Source organism: Astatotilapia calliptera, chromosome 12 (assembly GCF_964374335.1).
Source record: "Astatotilapia calliptera chromosome 12, fAstCal68.1, whole genome shotgun sequence".
Taxonomy (NCBI): Eukaryota; Metazoa; Chordata; class Actinopteri; order Cichliformes; family Cichlidae; genus Astatotilapia; species Astatotilapia calliptera.
Genome location: NC_137433.1, coordinates 29,266,687 through 29,286,344, shown reverse-complemented (window position 1 = coordinate 29,286,344; position 19,658 = coordinate 29,266,687). Strand labels below are relative to the sequence as shown.

Below are 19,658 nucleotides of genomic sequence, written 5' to 3'. Positions count from 1 at the left end.
TGATATTTTACAAACCTAAACTATGAGTGGAATATTTTCCAGCTCTAATTTTATGTGGATTATTGTTCCAAAACTTGTGAAATCAAAATCCAAGTTAGTGTTGCACGCCTCATTAAAAAGGTGATGATAGTTAACATTTTTTTGGATTTGGATTGTAAAAGAAATGACTTTGCTGCACAGATGTTGCAAGGTCCTATTTAAATTCCAGTTGTGCAGCTTTCCAAACATCGAAACAATCAGGGTAACCGGATGGAAACAAACACTCACACAGGAAAAATGTCACTGCTTTTGGCCTACAGACGTATTTATCCCCGTTTTTAAACAGGTTCAGATTGTAATAATACCGTCCCCTTTGTTTTGCTGTTGCACAGCTCGACTTGGAGAGCAAACACTTCATTAATTGGATGGACTACATTAGGTAGTCGGTAATGAGGTGAATGTTTGAAGAAAAAAAGCGATTACGACACAAATGTTTGGTTTACTCATATAATTATGCATTTATTGACAAGAATCATACAGGTCTGCTGCAGGTCAGGCCACCTAACAGGTGGGCGTCTTCAGTTTACTTGGCGGACCGCCGGGTCCTCTTGTCCCAGGAGAAGTTTGCTCCGTAGGATTTCACCCGTGGCTTTGAGGTCCTCTTGTCTGTTACGTCGTAGCTCCAACCTGAAAGAAAACATCAGAGTAAGTGATGGGGCTGATAACGTCACGTATGTTCCTTTTGGACGAGCTCCAACCGCAATGAGGTGTTTTGTAGACATCAACGACCTGTGTGTAGTCAGAACGGCTCTAATCTCTTCGGTGCAATAAACAGAGTAAGCCCGTTTCCTTTGCTTGGTTTCAACAAACTTTCCCAGATGGTTCAATTCTGAGTCAAAAATGAACTTGATTAGAGCTCCACAGAAAACCACCTCATTTTGTTTTACTAAAACAGGGCTGTAGTCGATTGTCTAATGAGCTGGTTGGCCCATTAAAAGCATTCCTTTGATCTTTTATTAGTTGGTATAAGAAAGGTGCTTGGATCCCCACCATCACCACTTTTGGTTAAAAAGGTCAACTGGGAACACCAAATTAATTTTTTTAAAAGCAAAGTTACCTGAAAGAATCTGGTCACAGGTACATCTCCCCTCACAGTTTATATATCCCCTGATATATAAATAACTATATACTGTAAATGATTTATATGTTAAAATATGCAAACATGACCGTGGAAATAATGATGTTACCGCTCTGGATGGTCAGTTGTGTTAGATGCAGTAGCTGAGGTTGTTTTGACACCTGCACAGTTTAATCAAACTCTGGTTCGTTTCCGTGCGATTCGTTTGTGCAGATGTAAACACAGTAAACGCACTCAGGTGCAGTAAACGGCACCGAGACCCTTCAGAGGAGGTGGCCTCGGTCCACTTCCAAACAAACTCCAGAGTGGTTCATTTATGGTGAGAACGTGAACAACCCTGGATCCAACCCAAACAGCCTTCCCATAGCCCAGGTATGCTTTGCTTTCTGGGTCAGAAATACCAGAAACATGCAGATTACAAAACTGTAGCAACTAGCCATAAAATCAATGTAAAATCTCTGTTAAGTTTCCACTCGCATTCTTAGCATTTTGGTTAATTTTGTGGGGGTTTTTATGTGAAAAGAACCCTAAAAATCACAAGAAAAGGCTAAAAGCATACAAACTCAACTGATTCAGACCAGAAGAAATGAGTGTGTACACTGATCCATTTTAAGTCCAGATACATCATACATGGGGTTAATGCCACAAAACTACTGACAACACAACTCTAAACACCACCAGCAGTATCTAACAATGAACCACTGCCTGTCCAACAGTCTGCTCACTTCACTGCTGAGAGTTATTTGTCTTGCAGCCAGAAACAAATGACAAAATCCAGATAAAAACTATTTACGTGGTTGGTGAGTCAATACATGGAGATTGTATGTATCATAAAATCGATGTGCCTGTTTGTAGAGGACTACTGAGTGGTGAGACTTATTTCTCTACTTCTTTGTTACAGTGTTTTGTCACTTTTAAAATGATGAAACAGATATATTGTTTAACCAAAGGCTGAAAAATTCTTTACCATTTTTCTCTGCAAAAGCAATGGCATCTTCCTTGGAGGAGAATGACAGCACCATATTGGACAAGGGATCAGCTCTAAAATAGAAACACAAGGCATTAGAATCCAAAATTCAACAACTGTGTGCAGAGGTTCTATAATGTCAGTTTATGTGCTGTAGGAATCAGGAGGTGGAAGGTTCTCACGTTGAGGACCAGCCCATCAGTGGGTTCTCCCAGCGCTCTCTAGTATCAAAATCCATCTTCCACTTTTTGGTGGTGTTCACGCCGGACTGCATGGCTGTCCTGGCTGGCACAAAGATGTGAACCTTACGAGTTTTGATGTGCTCCTCTGGGACTCCTGTCAGAGTGGTGATGTCCTAAAGGACACAGAAATTAAACACAATAAACTTTAGGTAACAAAGTAAATAAACTAACAAAACACCAGGATAAAAATCTAAACTAGGAGAGTGCTTCTAATTTCTAAAGTGTGGCCTCATTTGACCTCATGACTATCCAGCATTACAACTGATGTCACGCACCAATTACTACTTGTGTTCTGCAAGTCACTTGTAATAAACAATGTGAAAACAACCCCTCAAATGCTCCTTTTCACGTATGCTTGTGTAACAACTCCCTCCCAACAGAAGCGTGGTTTACAGCCTTTGGTTGGTGGAGATGTGAGATGACTGAACACAAATGTGCTGCAAATCCTGTTGGTTAGCCAGGTCTTCCTCTTGATTATCAGCTGTGATGTTTTGATGCATGCTCAATCATCCAGGTAAGTAAACCTCCAAAAGTTGATTCTGTTCTCCCAGTGTTTTGTGGGAGAAACGTTTTGTCACTCACTCCCAGCCCATTGTTCCTTCAGTGGTGCTAGTTTCAGTCATTATGCAAATGTACTGTTTATAAACCTGCAGGCAGCTGAGACTGAAGAAGTCACTTGGATGAGTGACGAAACGTTTCTTCCACAAAACGTTACGTCCAGATGAACAGAATCAACTTTTGGAGAACTGTGATGTTTCACTGTTAACTGGCAACTGTGTGACAGTTTAAGCTATGCAATGAAATACTTTCTCTTGGGATTCAATTAATTACAATTACTACACAATAGTAGTAATCACACTGGTTACTGATGGTGTTCTGCATATTCCAAATGCTGACTTACAACTTTCCAAACTGGAAATGCAAAACGTTCATCTTCATATTAGAAGTTGTGCCTTTTAACAACCAGAGCCTGATTTTTTAAGAAGATGACAGACTGTGAAACTTCCAGCAGACAAGTTGCACAGAGTAAATGAAAAGCTACAGAGAGATGGACAGCTGCCATGTTTTAAAGGGTCAAACTTTTACTTTGTGAAGATTGCAGCCCCTTCAATCTTCACCTTAGCAAATGGGAAGATATCTGTGCATCACATGTACCGCTTCACAAACAATTTCACCGATTGGATCCCACTCGGTCAATGGCCAGCCTCTAGGCCTTCATGACTTTGGCTTTAACAATTGATTTCACAGTGACTCATAACCAGTTGGGGAATGCACATTTTCTCTATTTACCAGTTGCTGCCCAGCAGTCGCCAACTGAGCTCTAGGCCTGTGTGACTAAGACTGAAAACTCTGGCAATTACAGATTTACAAGAAATTAATAAATAATTTCCATTTATTAAAAAAAAAACAAAAAACAACCAACCCAAAACCCAACAACATGTTTTTGGTTGCCAGCAGTCCACATGAAGTGTTCTACTTTGATTAGATTATTCATGACTTCTTCTCTCCTTGCGAACATTAGGAGTTCATGCGAAACGTAAGCTTTTCTCAAAGAAAACACTTGATGTCAGCCTGCAGATATAAAAAAAATACAACTTTAGCAACATGTTTTAAGAGCTCAATGTCAGGAGAACAGAGGTCAGGAAAATGTTTGATGGCCATAAAAGTTACTTATGTAATCAAATGTTTCATGTTTTATATTTTTGTACTTCACATCAATCTCTTAGATTTATTCCCACTGTAAAATATTAAGGTGGAAAAAAGGGGGTTCAGTACATCTTTGATGTCAAAGAACAATAAAACACAAAAAAGTCTGAGAATTGAATACTTTTTTTTTAAACTTTGTTTTATAGGTGCCATAAAACAAGCTAAAGTTTGGGTTGTTACTGGCAGCACAGGTGTGAATAACTATCCCTGAATCTTTCCTCAGCTTTAACCTGTCTGCATTGGTTTGGATATGTTACTAAGTCAAATATACATGTGTACCATTTCAATGCTAAATAGTAACAAAATTTGTGATTACATCACATATATTGTTAATTTGAAAAGAGATTTAAAAACAAGTATTTCACATGTAAAAGAAAAATAGAAACAAAATAACTATTTTTAATGCTTTTTTATTAATAACGAATTAATTTGCCTTCATTACCTTTACTATCGTTCTCTTTTACACCAATACCACAACAAACAGTTGTTTAATGTGTGTAAAGAGTATATATTAGAGCCTTAAATAGTTCAAATTTTATTTTTAATTACTCTGAATAATAGAAATCAAGGTGTACTCCTACAACTGTGACAGGATGGAGTTTTATTCTATTTTTTCCCATGTTTTTGTTTTTGTGGTAGTTCTGCATTTTCTATTTATTTTTTGTTTTTTAAATAACATTTTTTGCACATGTTGACATTAACAAAAAGTCACCATTACTTGTATATATAGCAAATCTCTCTTGGCTTGATTTTTTCATGAATACATTGCCAAGAAAATGTGCATGAATGTACTTGTTGCTGTGTAGGTCTGGACTTTGTCTGCAGTGGTACTGGTTCTTGGGCGTACGCACACTTTGAAAAGGTCAATCGTGAAGTTAGAGAACAAAAAAATGTAAAATATAAAACAAATATAATGGCCATCTCTGAAATTAATTCCTAATCCTCAATTAGTTGCAGACCTTCATGAAGTAGGACAGCACGACAATTGGATGAGGAAGGGTCTGTGGGTGCACTGAATGCATATTCCTGAGCAACTGGAGCCCCTTGGAGCTCCTATCAAAGATCTGGTCCAATTCTTCAGGGAATTAGCAAACAAGCAATGGGAAGTCGGCGACAAAACACAGATGAACCTCCCAGCACGCAGGCAGCAGCCACCCAAGACTGAGGGCTTTCCAGGGAGCTTTCCTTTCAATACAAGAATTTTACACATTTCAATGGCCATTACAACTTCAAAGAATCAAATTTTCATCATTGTCTGTCATCTGCCAGTTGATTTGTAGAAAGGGGTCATTTTGCATGAGCTCCACACAAAAGCCCGTCTTCCTCTTGGCAAAGGAGCTTCCAATGGTATTTAAGCCTAGTAAATTACAGGTCCAACTGCTAAACTACTGCTTGTTTCAGTGAAACATCTTTTGCCATGCAATCATAAACAAGATCTGAACATTGAAAAGATCGTTAAAATGAAAGGGAAAAGACGAACAAAAGGGGGGAGGAAAAAAACCGTCACAAGTGCTTGGTAATTATTTCCGGCTGCCCTATCTACTTAACCCGAACAATTCCTTCTTGTCACAAAGAGGAAGAAAACATGTTCTCTTCACCCAGAGGGGGTAATGGTTCATGACACAATAACACACAAGACAGTGTTAAACAGCAAGAAAATAAGATGAAGGGTTTCTCCTTTTTTTTTTTTCCAGCAGGTGATCAAAAATGCTTTAAAATGCCTGCAAGTTGTAACTTTTTATTTCCAAAAGGCTATGCTCCAAAGGTTTCTCTATTCTAAAAGAGAGCATTAAGAAAAACTTGCAGAGTTTTATAAAACGTGGAATTTCTGGTCTGTTCTAGGCGATTGAACCCATTACGTCCCTCTATGAGACACATTAGAAATAACACTCTTGGGATCAGCAGGCCACACTATAGTTACATGTAACTATTGTGAAAATACGTGACATATATGGTAAATTGTTGCAATAATTTCTCCAGATGTAGCGCAACCTAAGGTTGGGTGTGGATGAGCACAAAAAGGGAGAATGTGTCAAAACAAACGCTCTAAATCACTGAAAAACCTCTGCTTGCTTATTTGGCATTGTTTGCAAAAATACAAGTCTAGACTTCTGATATTTGCATGCATTACTCTGAAAGCTTGGAGGGTTATCGGCATAACAAGCTCACCCACAATACCCAGATTCACAAAAGGAACGATTGTGGCTGGAATGCAGTGTGTTCCCAGGAAGACTAGAGAGGACCGTCACAAAAGGAAAACCCACACGGTGGGCACTTTTTCTTCTGCCATGTACAGGAAGCGAAATGAGAACTATCAAGTTTGACACTATTCACAGGGCCTTAACGGGACCCTACAATACCTGGCTGGGCAGACAGAATGCAGGGCTTAACAAAGAGGGGGGGTAATGGCTGGCAAAATCTCCGTCACGTGAAAGCGTGTCGATATTTCTGACACCTCCAGGCTACGTGCCAAATAAAGAGCACAGGGGCTTGTCGCTGTGGGGCCACTGGGCCCACCAGAATGCTGAAAGCTAGTACCCCTAATTCTCCAACAGAGAACTGGGATGGAAATTTTTGGTGTAAACAAGACAGAAATCTCAGTCTGCTTAAGTCTGGTGGAAAAACTGTAGGAAGCGGTGAGATACCAAAGAAAGAAAATGATAAAGAATAGTTTTATAGAGGGAAGCTGGATGCCCAAATACCTCCAAATTAAACATTTGTGAAATGTACTGTTTTTATTAATTAGTGCAGCATCCATTCAAATAAAGTATAACCCAGGTTATTTATGTAGCTCCACTTTACTGATGTCCACTCTAACACATGCAGGCAATCATTCATTTCTTGAAACGAGGCCATCTTTACATTCGCTAAATGTGTACGTGCCTGTCTGTTAAGTCTTGGGAACTGCTCATCCAAACAACATGAGAGAATGAAGTCATATATCACAGGAAACCAAACATAACACATAAATAAATGTCCATCTGTCTTTGTGGAAATCAGTTTGAGTTTTAGATCAAAGTGACAACATTTCTGGCTGGCCCACCTCCTTTTAAAGGCCTGTTTGAGGGTGAAGTCTTGGCTTTCGGGTTAAAGTCACAACTAGGTTTAGGTTAGGGTACAGGTTTGGCCATTAGTTGTGATGGTTGACATTTAAGATGTGTGAGACTTGGGAATGAATAACTATCAATCAAAATGCTCACAAATATAGATGAACACACATTTGTATTTGTGGCTCTCCCAGCACTCACACACTGTGGGGAGCAGACAGCTGTTGCTCAGAAGGAAATGCAGATAGAAGAACAACTTTGACCCAAAATATGAAAAGCACTCCTTCAAACAACCTCAAACCTGATTCTTTACTCATTCGGGTCCAAAATATTGAATATTTTAAATACAAAGACTTGCAATGTCTATCTTCCTGACAAAGGAATCTACTGGTCTAATTTCCATTTATTTTCATCTCCTTCTTTGGTCATTGATGATCAGTTCATGTTTGAAGGAGATGAACCAGAACCAAATGTGCACCTGGAAGTCCAGTTTGGACAACAGATACTTGAGTTTGAAGGTTTATCATATATCAGCAGCCTGCATAGTAGTGAATAATTTATAGAAGCAGTACGTAAAAACTTTGGAGAATTATTATGGTGTTAGTTCTTTTATTTTAGCTTCAAGAAATACAGAGTTCACCTTCAAAACTAATATACAGGGATGTGTGTTTATGCATTAAATATCTATATTCAAGAAGCTTGTACACCAGTCAAAGATGTTTCTTTGCGTAAACTGACTTGCAACGACTGGTATAACTGCATCAAAGTCTTTAAACCTGGCACGCTGAGATGACAGCTCTATTCTCAAAGCCATCTTCAATCAGACTCAGTTATTTTTCCAAATATAGAAACCAGTCGCCAATGAAGACAAAGACTACAGCCTATTTTAATTGCTGAAGAAGTCAAGATGCCGGGTGTGGATGTCTGTTTCTCCAAGTGTTCTTCCAGCCTCCACTCTTCCCATATTGTTTAACCGATCTTGTCAGCTTCAGATGATTTGCAGGTGAATGTCTACATTTCCTGCAGTTCATTTCCCACAGTTTATACAAAGGGATATAAAACCCACCTTTGCCTGCTCTGTGATATAAAATGTGTTTTTCATATTATTCCTGATATTATCTGCAGATCTAATCCAAACACAATAAAGGTTTAAGGATTTTTGTGGTATACATTGCATTTCTGAAAAGGTAATGAAAGAGATCAAATGTATTTTACCCTAAAAAGTGGTTGCCAAAAAGATTTTAAAAAAAGAAAAAAAGAAAAGAAAAGAAAGAATATTGAAATCAGTTTGTGAAGAATGTTTGAGAAAATGTCCAAGTAAAGCAATATAAATTATAAATTTTATTCATCTAATTCCATTTTGATGAAAATATCTACTGCTTGGAACACAGACTAGCTCTTTATGCTGCAGAGTACCCAGGTTTGGCAAAGAATTAAAAACAGGTGCATATAAAGACCTTCTGTTTAATCACTCAGTGAACTAATTGCCCCTGTCTTTTCACTTAATCACTGGATACTCCCACTGGGTACTAAAAAAATATTTATTTAAACATAAAATAAAGGAATGCCACATCTGTTCTTATAATGATCCAGGACGACTTGGTTATCAGTTATGAGAATGATCAGCTCTCCAATAAACCAGATAGGTGAGAAAACGTGGAGAACAGGGTGGATACAGATGATTGATTTCAGGGTTTCAGCCAGAGTACAATAAGGCCAGTAGCATATATGGCCTTACGTGACCCCCACAAGGCTGCAGTTGTAGCTGGGTTGTTTTGCATGAGCCATGATACTTTTTTACCTGTTCAGCTCATATATAAACATTATCTGGCACTCTTCTGCTGGCATATACAGCACTCTTCTTTCAATTTTATCTTCCAAGGAGTCATTTTTCAAAGTAATCCTGAGCAAAAGTTGTCCAGACTTTCTGAAGTCTTTATAAGTTTTCCTTTAGAGATTGGTTCCTTTTTCAATCAATTTCAGTCAGGTCTTTGTTAACATTGGACACTGACCTATGAATCATCCATAAATGAGCATTCAACATACTCAGCGTTTCCAAAATTTCTAACTGCCAACAATAACGTGGAGCTGCTGGTATCAAATGATCAAGTTTGATGGTGTTGAGCTTTTACACTCTGTGCTCTCTGGTCACTACCCTGTGGCTCCTCAACCGTACCGGCAAGTTTGGGAAGTTTGGAGGACAGGTCAGCACTTTGGGCTTTTTGTCATGTTTAATGCATCTAGGATGGAACCACAAGAATGCCAGGACCAAAGTTTCCCCAGCAGAACATTGCAGTGCAATGAGATAATCGCTGTTATTCACTTCACCTGTCCTGGTCTTAATGTTGTGGTTAACTGGTTAATGTCCGTTTCCCTAAACAGCCCTGCTCACATTACCTAAACATTACTACTGGCGTGCTGTTTTTTTAGACTTGTTAAGGTTTCCAGTTCTCAGCTGAAGTACACAGTGTGTTTTCCAGTTAGTACAGTAACCAAGCAAACAGACAAACAAGCAAACAAAGGATGACTAGCTCTGGCAGAACATTTCTAGCGTCACCGTCACATTTTTATAGACACCAGGGCTGCCACCACACAAATAAGCTCATCATAGGATGTATACCTGTATGCCAAATCTATAACTTGGCACCCAGAGGGGTCAAAAGGTCACCAAAGCTGAATCATGTTGAGTCAGCATGTGCCGAAAGCCCAAACACATCGCCCCTAACGCCCCACTGTCCAGCCCACACCCAGACCAAGAGCCTCACTCATCAGCCTCGGCCGGTTCCCACCTTCAGACGTCTTTGAAGTGGAAAAAGTGTGCCAATTACTGACTGGACACTGGGGGCATCTCTAATAGAAACAAATATTATGCTGCTTGCTCATGTGTGGGAGTGGTTCAACATTGGAGAACAAGAAGCAGCTGGTATATGAAAGTCATCTTGTATTTCACATTACACATACTGGTAAAGAGAGGAGAGAGGAGGGGTCATTTATGAATATTTTGGATGCAGACACACTTGTTTGTCTGAGCATCTCAAATGTCATTTTATAATAAAACAATTTATAAATAAACCCAAACTATGAAAATGCGTCAAGCAAAGACTTGCCCCGTTTCAACTGAATCTTACTGTGAGTTGTGAGTATCTTTTTAAGTTTCAAAATCTTAGTGGAGTACAAGTTTGTGAGGAAAAACAATTACTTAAAGCTATAAGACAGAGCAACACTATTTAAGCATCATTTCCTAGAGCATGTTAAGGCGGTGGTGGTGGTGGTGGTGGTGGGGGGGGGGTTAATCGTCTGGCACCTCACATTTTATGAATACCAAAAGCAGCTTGCAAAATTACAAAAAGAGCTGGTAGCTTACAAGTAATGAATAAATTGAAGTGTTGTCAAACAGAAGTAGCAATCCTTTTTCATCCAATCTGCAAACACAACACTTAGCAGTTGGACACTTCCTAAAACTCCCCAGCTGAGGAGTCCTCTTCAGAGAGTTAGTCTATGGAAGAGAGTGCTAATGAATGAAATACTATTTAGTTGATGATACATAATAAAACCTCTTGTCTGCCATTCATCAAAGACCAACATCCTCTCAGCCACTACTTCAAACTTGAGCAGAGATTTTTTTTCGTACAACTGCGCCATGTAAGAGGGCAAGCAGACAAAACAGATACTTAAATTGTCTATGTGCAAAGGAAGGAGGAAGGCTGGAAGAGGAGGGAAGGGAGGGAAAAGCGGGTTGATGGGGTGGTGAATGTGGTCTGCTCCACTGTAGGTCACTCTGTCTCTGAGGCTCGACAGAGGATATTCACGCCTGTACTGCAGACTTAAAGTGGTGGTGCTCAATGTCCTCATAGCTAGAATGGCAGTTTTTGTGGGTTTTAGTTTTTTGTTTCTCCCCCATTTCCCAAGTGTGTGTGTGTGTGTGTGTGTGGGGGGGGGGGGGGGGGGGAGATTATGGTGGTGATTGAAGGGATTTTGACACTTGCAAAACAATTATTTTGTATCAGGGAGTCCGACAGTGAAAATAAATTCTAATGTTTCAACTACAAGATCGTTCAATCTGATTTCAATTTCTGTCTTTAAAAACAACCGACAACAGGCTTTTAGACTCATCTATCTTACCGCAATAGAACCCCACATCTTTTAGCCAGATGTGATGTCACATCTTGCCAAGCAAATGCTGTTCTCTAAATTATATAAAGAAATAAAGAAACCCAAAAACTTATCAAACGTAAACATGCCAAGCATCGAGTGAACATACCTACACTCTCCTCTTGCCGTCGTCATTCCGCCTTTTCACTCAATTCCCCACGGTCTAATAACTGTCCTTCTCTGGCTAATAAAACCCTAGTGCCTTTAGAGAACTCTATAACAAGGCTTCACAAGCGCTTTAAGATTATGGTGTTGCCTTTATGTGGACAGAGAGAGCGCGTTTGGCCACAGCTGAAAGAGAAGTAAACGTTCTGTTTGCAAGACTCAAGCGTTAGTGAGAGATATTGTATTGCATATTGAAGCAGCTGTTATGGTTATAACCACAGTTGTTTGTGCAAAGGACCAGAGAGTAAAGCAAAAAGGCCTGACTCTAATTGACTGCGGTTGTAGACATTCCGTGTAAAGCTGTGTATCACTGGCCAGCCAGTCGGACACTGGGAGCTGCCCAGCATGCTTAATCAAACAGTAATTACAAACAAAAGCAGGTCGGCATGGGCACGCCGGGGAACAGCTACGGGCACTGGTGGACCATCACGCACGTCCTTTTCTTTGGCATCATTTCTGAAAATCAGCCAATGGCCCAGAAATTTTGCTCATAAAAGTCAAACTTAGAGCTTTAAATGTGGGGAAAAAGGTGAAAACACTCAAATCCTACAAAACCTACCTAAAGAAGTTTACAGTCAACCCTAAAATCAAAATCATCTCCTCTGCAAAGACTTTACTGTAAGTAAGGCTCTATAACATATCAAAATGCTATTTCAATTACAAATTTAGCTTTCAATTACTATTCAAGCAAAAAAAGAAAGAAAAAAGAAAATGCAAATACTGTTTCAAGATGATGCCTTTGCTTGATTCTTTTTTCCTCCCATACATCTAGTGTAAAAAAAATGCACTTTTTTATACTCAATAAATCTTTTGATTTTGTGTTTTCGCAAGTCTAAAATGTGAATGACCGTAATAGGCATGGCATTATTAAATTGTTTGTTCTGCTTGGTCAGCAGTTTAAAACCCAGCTACTTTACTTATTGTCATATAAGATGAACAACAGAAGCAGATCGTCATACTTTTTTTTTTTACAATTACTCTTAACTTGGAAAAAAAAAAAAAACCCACGCAATTTTAGTGAATGACACTTAGAAAGGCAGTTTCAGAAAAGCAGTTGGACTTATCCCTGTCAGTATAAAAACTTTCTGTGACTAATCAGTACTTAAAACTTTTTTCTGTCTGCAGTCCAAATCACTTTAAATGTCCTTTTCCCTGATTTTTGACCCAGCAGGAGATTCTAAATTCGTCTGTAATGGAGATGGCCAAACACAATGTAGAGATCCATGTTCTTGTAAAGTCTGCATTTTCTGGACACACGAGAACTAAGGACAAGATAATGAGTATCAGACAAATGTTCATGCAGAGTTTTTGGAGTGAATTCAAAATATCATTTGCCCAGGCCAAAATGCAATATCATCTGAAAGAGGTTATTCAGAAATGTTCACTGCACAACGAGCAGCACTCCACTTTCTCCTCAGGCTGGTCGAGAGAGACGGCGTGCAAACCCTGAATAACCTCTCAGTGGATCGAGATCTTTCTTTGATTGGTCAAACCAGAAAGCAATTCACACTTATTGACAGCCTGATGAATGACTAGCGTGCTGACATATGCTGAATGCCCAAAAGGGAGAGTGCTCTCAATGCCCTCTACCACGTGAGACGGAGGCCACTGTACTGTAAACAGCTGAGGGCCTCTCTTTTCGGCCTGTCTGGGTGAACATTAGAGTACTTCCCCTCGTCGCCAGTAACAGCATGCTACAAAGGAACCTCTGTGGCCAACAACACTGAAGTGGCCACTGTCTTTTTCGTGAGTCTCAGGGTGTCTCACAAACTTTTTTCCATGCTAGTTTCTTTTCTTTCACCCCCCCCAACACACACACACATTTTTTAGAGGCCCTTTTTTTCCTCTCCTCTGCTGTGCCTCTCTGTGGCCCCTACTGAGAGGACAGAGACAGACACTCCGCCCAGCCAAAGGTTTGTCTGCCAGTATGGCCAGCTTTGGTCTGGGACAAAAGCACACTGACGCTGCCCATACTGCTCCCCCGCCCCAAAACAAGTCCACAACAGACTCCCACATTCTCCCCAAACTCACTCTTTCTCCGTAACCTTCTAATTCAACTTTCTATGACAAAGCAGTAATGTCAAAGATCAGTCTTTGTTTTGTACAGTTGGTGCGTTGTTAACCACTTCAAATGCTTGGTTATCACTGTTTAGACTATAGTTCAGCACTTAATGCTAAAACAAAAAAAGAGTAAAGCGAAACAGAGCTATACCACATCCTAGAAAAAGTAATTCAGTAAAGTAACCGTTGCCTGGTCAACTAGCTTCTCTCTGACTGGGGCTTGATTTAAAAGGAACAGTTCTTTTGGAGCAACAGTATTCACCCAAAACAGACCAGTCATAGACACCATGTAAAAGAAGAAAAAAGAAGAACAGGGCTTCATAGGGATTTAATCTTTCAGCATCTTTAAGTAATCACATTGAAAGTTGCTTTCTGAAATTGCTTTCATAGAGGTTACGCAAGTCAGAAACTAGGCCAGAAACTGTAGACAGAAATGATGAGAGATTTGAAAAATCCTAAATGTCAGATGACATTTTCTTGCCCTTGTGTATTTGTGGACCCAGAAATCCATTTTGATTGCTCTTAAAAACTACAAAAAAAACCCAAAAAACCAAAACAGACTTCACCATAGGGCTGCTTAATTAATCGAATCTTAATCACGATTACGATCTGGGCTTTCAACGATCATTAAAAATGACTGAGCCGATTATTAGCCCCTCCCTCGTGCTTTACTCTCGCGCTGCTCCGTGTGGCAAATCGAGCGCACCTCTCTGCATTTCGAACACGTGTAACAACAATTAAGAGCAGCGGTCTCCAACCTTTTTTGCGCCACGGGCCGGTTTATGCCCGACAATATTTTCACGGACCGGCCTTTAAGGTGTCGTGGATAAATACAACAAAATAAAACTAGTACCGGTACCGAAAAAAAGAAGATTTATTCATAACACGTGAAAAGACCAAGGAAAACCGAGTAAACGATAAATACGATAACAAAATAATGCTGAAAACCGATAAAAACCCTGAAAACTGTACATTTCACACCTGAGCCTCAACTCTCTCATACCAAACGACTCACGGACCGGTACCAGTCCGAGGCCTGGGGGTTGGGGACCGCTGATTAAGAGGACCTGAGGGAAGTTCGGAAAGCTAAGCAGAAGTTATTTGGAGAGGAGAGTGACTGCCGTTGGTTGAAAAGAGAGGTAAAAAAAAAACTTCGGTGGTGTGGAAACATTATGGGTTCGCGGAGTCAGAACTCATTTTTCATTTATTTTTTATATTGCAAACATTTGCACTGTTATCAGTATTTGCACACTATTTTATATTATTTTTTGACAATCTTTAAAGTCATTATTCAATACATTGTTATTGTTAAATAAATATCGTCAAATAATCGAGATCTCAATTTCAGTGAAAATAATCGTGATTATCATTTTTGCCATAATCGAGCAGCCCTACTTCACCATTTGCCCAAGCTAACCCTGATGAATTTTCTTAATTTGCCTGACTAACAATCCAAATTCAAAGAGGTTGCAAGACAGATGTGCTGCTAAACTGTTTCTACACATTACTTCCCTCACTTGTAACCTGGTTTCGTGTGTGCATGTGTAAACATCAAATTCTAATTTGGATAATACCACTCCATGAAGCTTTTTGTGGTTACAGAAAGCGCTGTGAAAAGTCCTGATAAACTGTTTGCAGCGACTTCAGCAAATGTCCCAAACATTGCCCAGCATTGGGCACTACAGGCACATAACACTGCCTACTTTGCAGGTCAATGTATGACACAGAAAACAACATTTACCGTTCTGCTGCATCGATTTAGAAAATTCTGTTATCACCCAGCTGCATTAGGAGCTATCCTAATGCAGCTGCGTACTTTACTGAATGAAGGCAGAGTAGATGAAGTCGACAAGTCTAGACAAAATCATTTTGTTGGGCATATGCTACCAACAAAACAGGCTGACTCGGGCCTGTCTGTTCTAAATTTACATTGAAAGAGTAGCACAAACCAAGCATTATGAAATATTTCTGTCACGACAGGCAATAAAACTATTATGCAAAGCATCTGATAACTGCTGATGCCAAACAAAGAGCCCTCAAACAACTGATGAATCTGTGAAACTTCAGAAAGAGCAAAAGAAATCACGTGTTACTGTTAATGATCACAGTAATCAGTCACTACTGACCCAGGCAAATGTTCAAGCAGGGAGGTACTGGCAGGGAAGCTGATATAAAACACATACTGCACATGGTATGGCAATACTTTACTATAGTGCCCCCATTTTTTGACTGAGTATTTGAAAGCACCAGAGACTATAGTTTTTGTTATCATTAACAAAATAATTTTGCACTATTCTGTGAGATATTTTTATGATTTACTGTATCCACATTTATATCATTGGGGCATTCATAATGTAAAACCCCCCCAAAACTATACATTGTAAATGGACTGAGTGAAGATAACTGCATTACAGTGCGTGAATATTACTCCACTTCTCCTGTTAGAAAAAATTCCATTTCCTCAGCCATTCAAATAGTTGTAGCCACTTCTTTCATGAACTGGCATTTAAACCTAGAAGGACTGTGAGGATAGGAATAATCAGAGCTGTGAACTGAACTACAAATGATGATATTCGTCATCACTGTCATATTGTTACAAAAGCCTACTGTCTAGGACAAGTTCAGTTTGGCAGCAGATGACAAAATTTTTTAACAGTTTTTTTCCCCCAGCAGAATAATTGGAAGACAGAAGATCAGATAAACACCGATGTACAACTCAGATTGAGCAGGGATGAATTCTTACCAATTTCTCATCAACTGTAATAAGCTGTGTATCTTGTCCTGGTTTCTCTGCCAGTCTCAGTGTTGATGTGCTTGTAGACCTGGGAAAAAAATTTAATTGTGATTACAAGCTAAGCACAAAGCACCAAAAGTACACAAGTGACAAAGAAATTACACAAACAAGTTAAGCTCTGGAAATGCTGACGATCTTGGAGGAGGCGGTGGGATGGGGGTACAGTGAAAAGGAAGCGACAAGGAGGGAATCCCCCCCGCCACTTATTAGTTCTGTCTAGTGAATCTCTGGCAGACTCTCGCTCTCATCCTAATGACAGGACGTGCTTAATGTTGGCTGTAGTCAACTGTCAGGCGAGGACTGTGAGGCTCTTTGTCAAAGTGCAGCCGTGCCCCATCACAAAACGGCAACGTGCCATCACAGAATGGCACGTTCCATATATTCATAATTTTGTATTTATTTCAAATGAATGTTAAGATTTCACTACAGTCTCAGGTCTGATTTTTTCAATAAAAACTGATTTTTAAAAAAGAAAAGACGAATATAGTTTCAGGTGTAATCATTGCACAGCTTAATCACATGAATAAAGTCCTACTCTGCATTTTTCCTGGCATTGAAGGAGCTTTGGGGAGTAACTACACATGGAAGTATTCGCGATGACAACATACAGATAAAGCAATGATTCTTATACCTTATTTAACCAAAATCTGCACACTTTCCTTTGATTTCTGACCATTTAAATAAAAATGTATATCATGTGTCTGTAAATAAAACCCAAAACTGGTTTAAGAATGAAACAGAGTAGTTCTCCCATTGTTTTAGATTTAAGATTTTAAATATTTAACACTTTTTAATGCATGGTAAAAGGCAGTTTTTTCCCTTTCTTTTTTTTTTTTTTTTTTTTACCTCATCCACCCACTTCACCTCTGAATCTGTTTAACTGTGAGCTCAGCTCTGTGTGTAAAACCACACACAGAAATCACACATTTAAACAACAACAACAAACAAACAAACACAACAAAAAAACAACAACAAACCACACAATCAAGGTGAACCTGAGAGCAGGGGAGACAAAAGTAGCAAAACCCATCAATGACTGAAAAACACAGCATAGATGACTGGGTATACATTTGCTTTTTCCTTTTCGCCCTTTGGCTTTCATTTAACTGTTATCCCTGTCAGTTTCTTGGGGTAATAGGATGCTTCCTCATCAACATGGCTGAGGAAATACTGTGATTTATCCAATCACTCATCTGACTTTTAGATTACTTCAGATTTTGCCAAGAAAATACTGTGCAAGTCAATGATTTCTTATTATCTCCATCTTTCCAGACTCTATAAAACAAAATAAATGTCTTATTTCATTTTCAACATGGTTACACTACATATTCTAATCTGGTATCTATTAATAACCTCAGCTAATGCACTGCACATAATGCCATTGTGTGAATAATAAAAGTTGTAAAAGCATGCATCGTATTATTTCTCTCTTTAAAAACTCCCAAAGGAGACAGTAACTGTGAATACAACTGTCAACTGTTGTAACAGCTTACAGAATCATTTCTGATGATGGAAAAATCCAATGGCATTTATCAATGACAATGGTGAATTTTTAATCAGTTGTGCAACATCAATTCTGCTCTGACTAAATGTTAAAAAAAAAAGTGATGAACAACTGAAAGTCTATATTCTTCTTCTTTCAGCTAAAGGGGGATTTAATTTAAAGATCGTCAACATCTTCAACTGCCACTTCCAGCTCAGCCTCCTCTCTTTCTCATTCAAGATTTTAGAGGAAGACTTGTAGGAAATGATTAAAAAGAAATGCCGATGACTGCCAGGCAAGCCATCAATTAGCGACCATCGCATTTAACTGTCCTTACTAACCGGAAATATGAATGCGGAAAATATTGTTGTATTTAAGTATTTATGATATGGAGGTACTCTTTTAAAGTGTCACAAAACCCACTAACTGTGGCAAATAACTGTGTGGTAAAAAGTGGCAAAAAACACATAGTGGAGCAGCACGGGGGTCAGTTTGTTTAAAATCCTTCCACAAACACAGGTAACTTTTCTTGGTGTTAGTATCGTTGGGGTCTGGTGGCTACATGAATACCTCAAACTATAACTTGCAGATTTGTTACTGCGAGAGAAGCACTGTATTCTATCAATAGCAGTGAATTACTTTCATGCTAATTGTTAGCTTCCAGGCTCCCTACAGCTGATTGTAAGGTTAGCTGTCGGCTGAGTCACTTATTTAATAAAGTTGTCTCGGTCTGGTATGTAGCACGTGCTGTGCAGACCAGTGAGCATCATTTAATTGTGTTAGCTTTTAAACTGATTTCTAGCTCGCCCTAGCATTAGCCAATTAGCTGGGCAAGCAAGTGCTGTAAGGACAATGACATTATCTACAAGCCCAGTGTACTACAAGATAAAAGCGTGCAGGCGCTGACGTTGTTTAGTGTATAAAGTCTTCCACGTTAGGTGCGAAACCTCTATTTTGAAAAGAGAAAAAGAAAAATCTTCATTAAAGTGCTCTGCCGCTGACAAGCTAACAGACACACGGCTTCTGTGCTGTAGTCGACTTGGGAGTTAAATAATTCAAACAAACTCAGCTCAGAGTATCAAGTGCGAACAGAAACCTGATAAACAATTAATATGAAATTACCTGATAGGATTCAAGAACATTTTAGAAGCTGCATTAAAAGCAGACAAACGTCCCAATCCGAGAAGTGACATTGAGGACGCCATGATTGTTGTCAACGATGACGTACGGTAACCGCAAAGGAACAAACAGTACGCGCGGGTGGCGGAGACAGCTGGTACATGAAGGACTTTGCCAACCGAATTTTTGGATGTGTCACATAGCACACCAAGGGACGCCCAGACATCTACTTACGCCAGTGCTCTCTTATATAACAAAGAACAATTATTTTGGTGTAAATAGAAGGAAACCCCGCACGCTGAGAAGAATTTCAATTTGCTTGTGCTTCATGTCTACTCACTGAAGTTTATATGTTTGTCTTTTTTCTGCCCGTTTTCTTATGCTTTGTCTGATGACAGCTTAAAAAACGGAGCAATTTGTTTCTTAAAACATATGTTTAATACATGTATATACTTTACATTGTGTATTGCACAATATCAATATTGTGTAGTACACCATGTAAATTCATTTGTATATTCACAACGTAGTTTTTGGAACATTCAGTAACAGGAAATGCAGATAAAATCCCCTGGGTAAAGGTATATGTAGTTTTACTGATATGTATGAATATACATTTTTAGCAAATCCTTTTTAAGTTTAGAAATTGTTTATAGCTCAAGTTTTAGCCAGTCCAAATGAATAAAATATCTCATGACAATGATGTGAAGTGATGGCCATCAAAATAGACTAAGCCTATAAAAGGTATGGTTTAATTTGATCTGATTGATGTCCAGTCTTTTATTCTTTAAAGTAAACGCTTGCATT

General features: G+C 39.1%; 2 protein-coding genes across 2 annotated transcripts in view; one reads left to right on the top strand and one right to left on the bottom strand.

Annotated features, from left to right (window-relative positions):
• The window catches only part of LOC113033855 (ADP-ribosylation factor-like protein 15), a 158,725-nt gene that overhangs the window by 118,759 nt on the left and 20,308 nt on the right, over positions 1-19,658 (top strand). The gene's annotated exons all lie outside the window — the stretch shown is intronic.
• On the bottom strand, positions 473-19,113 carry ndufs4 (NADH:ubiquinone oxidoreductase subunit S4). Its single transcript, XM_026187551.2, has 5 exons — positions 18,858-19,113; positions 16,202-16,280; positions 2,267-2,439; positions 2,085-2,158; positions 473-666 (listed from the first exon to the last, which is right to left on the bottom strand). Exons 1-5 carry the CDS (start codon positions 18,938-18,940, stop codon positions 563-565), a joined length of 513 nt encoding a protein of 170 aa, XP_026043336.1. The 5' UTR covers positions 18,941-19,113; the 3' UTR covers positions 473-562.

What these genes read in the sequence shown, in the direction of transcription:
- ndufs4 (XM_026187551.2), bottom strand. Translation starts at nt 18,940, where the DNA reads ATGGCGTCCTCAATGTCACTTCTCGGATTGGGACGTTTGTCTGCTTTT. An exon ending in ATGTTCTTGAATCCTATCAG is followed by an intron (nt 16,281 to 18,857) that starts GTAATTTCATAT and finishes TTTTTTTCCCAG; the next exon opens with GTCTACAAGCACATCAACAC. An exon ending in CTGATGGGCTGGTCCTCAAC is followed by an intron (nt 2,159 to 2,266) that starts GTGAGAACCTTC and finishes TTTCTATTTTAG; the next exon opens with AGCTGATCCCTTGTCCAATA.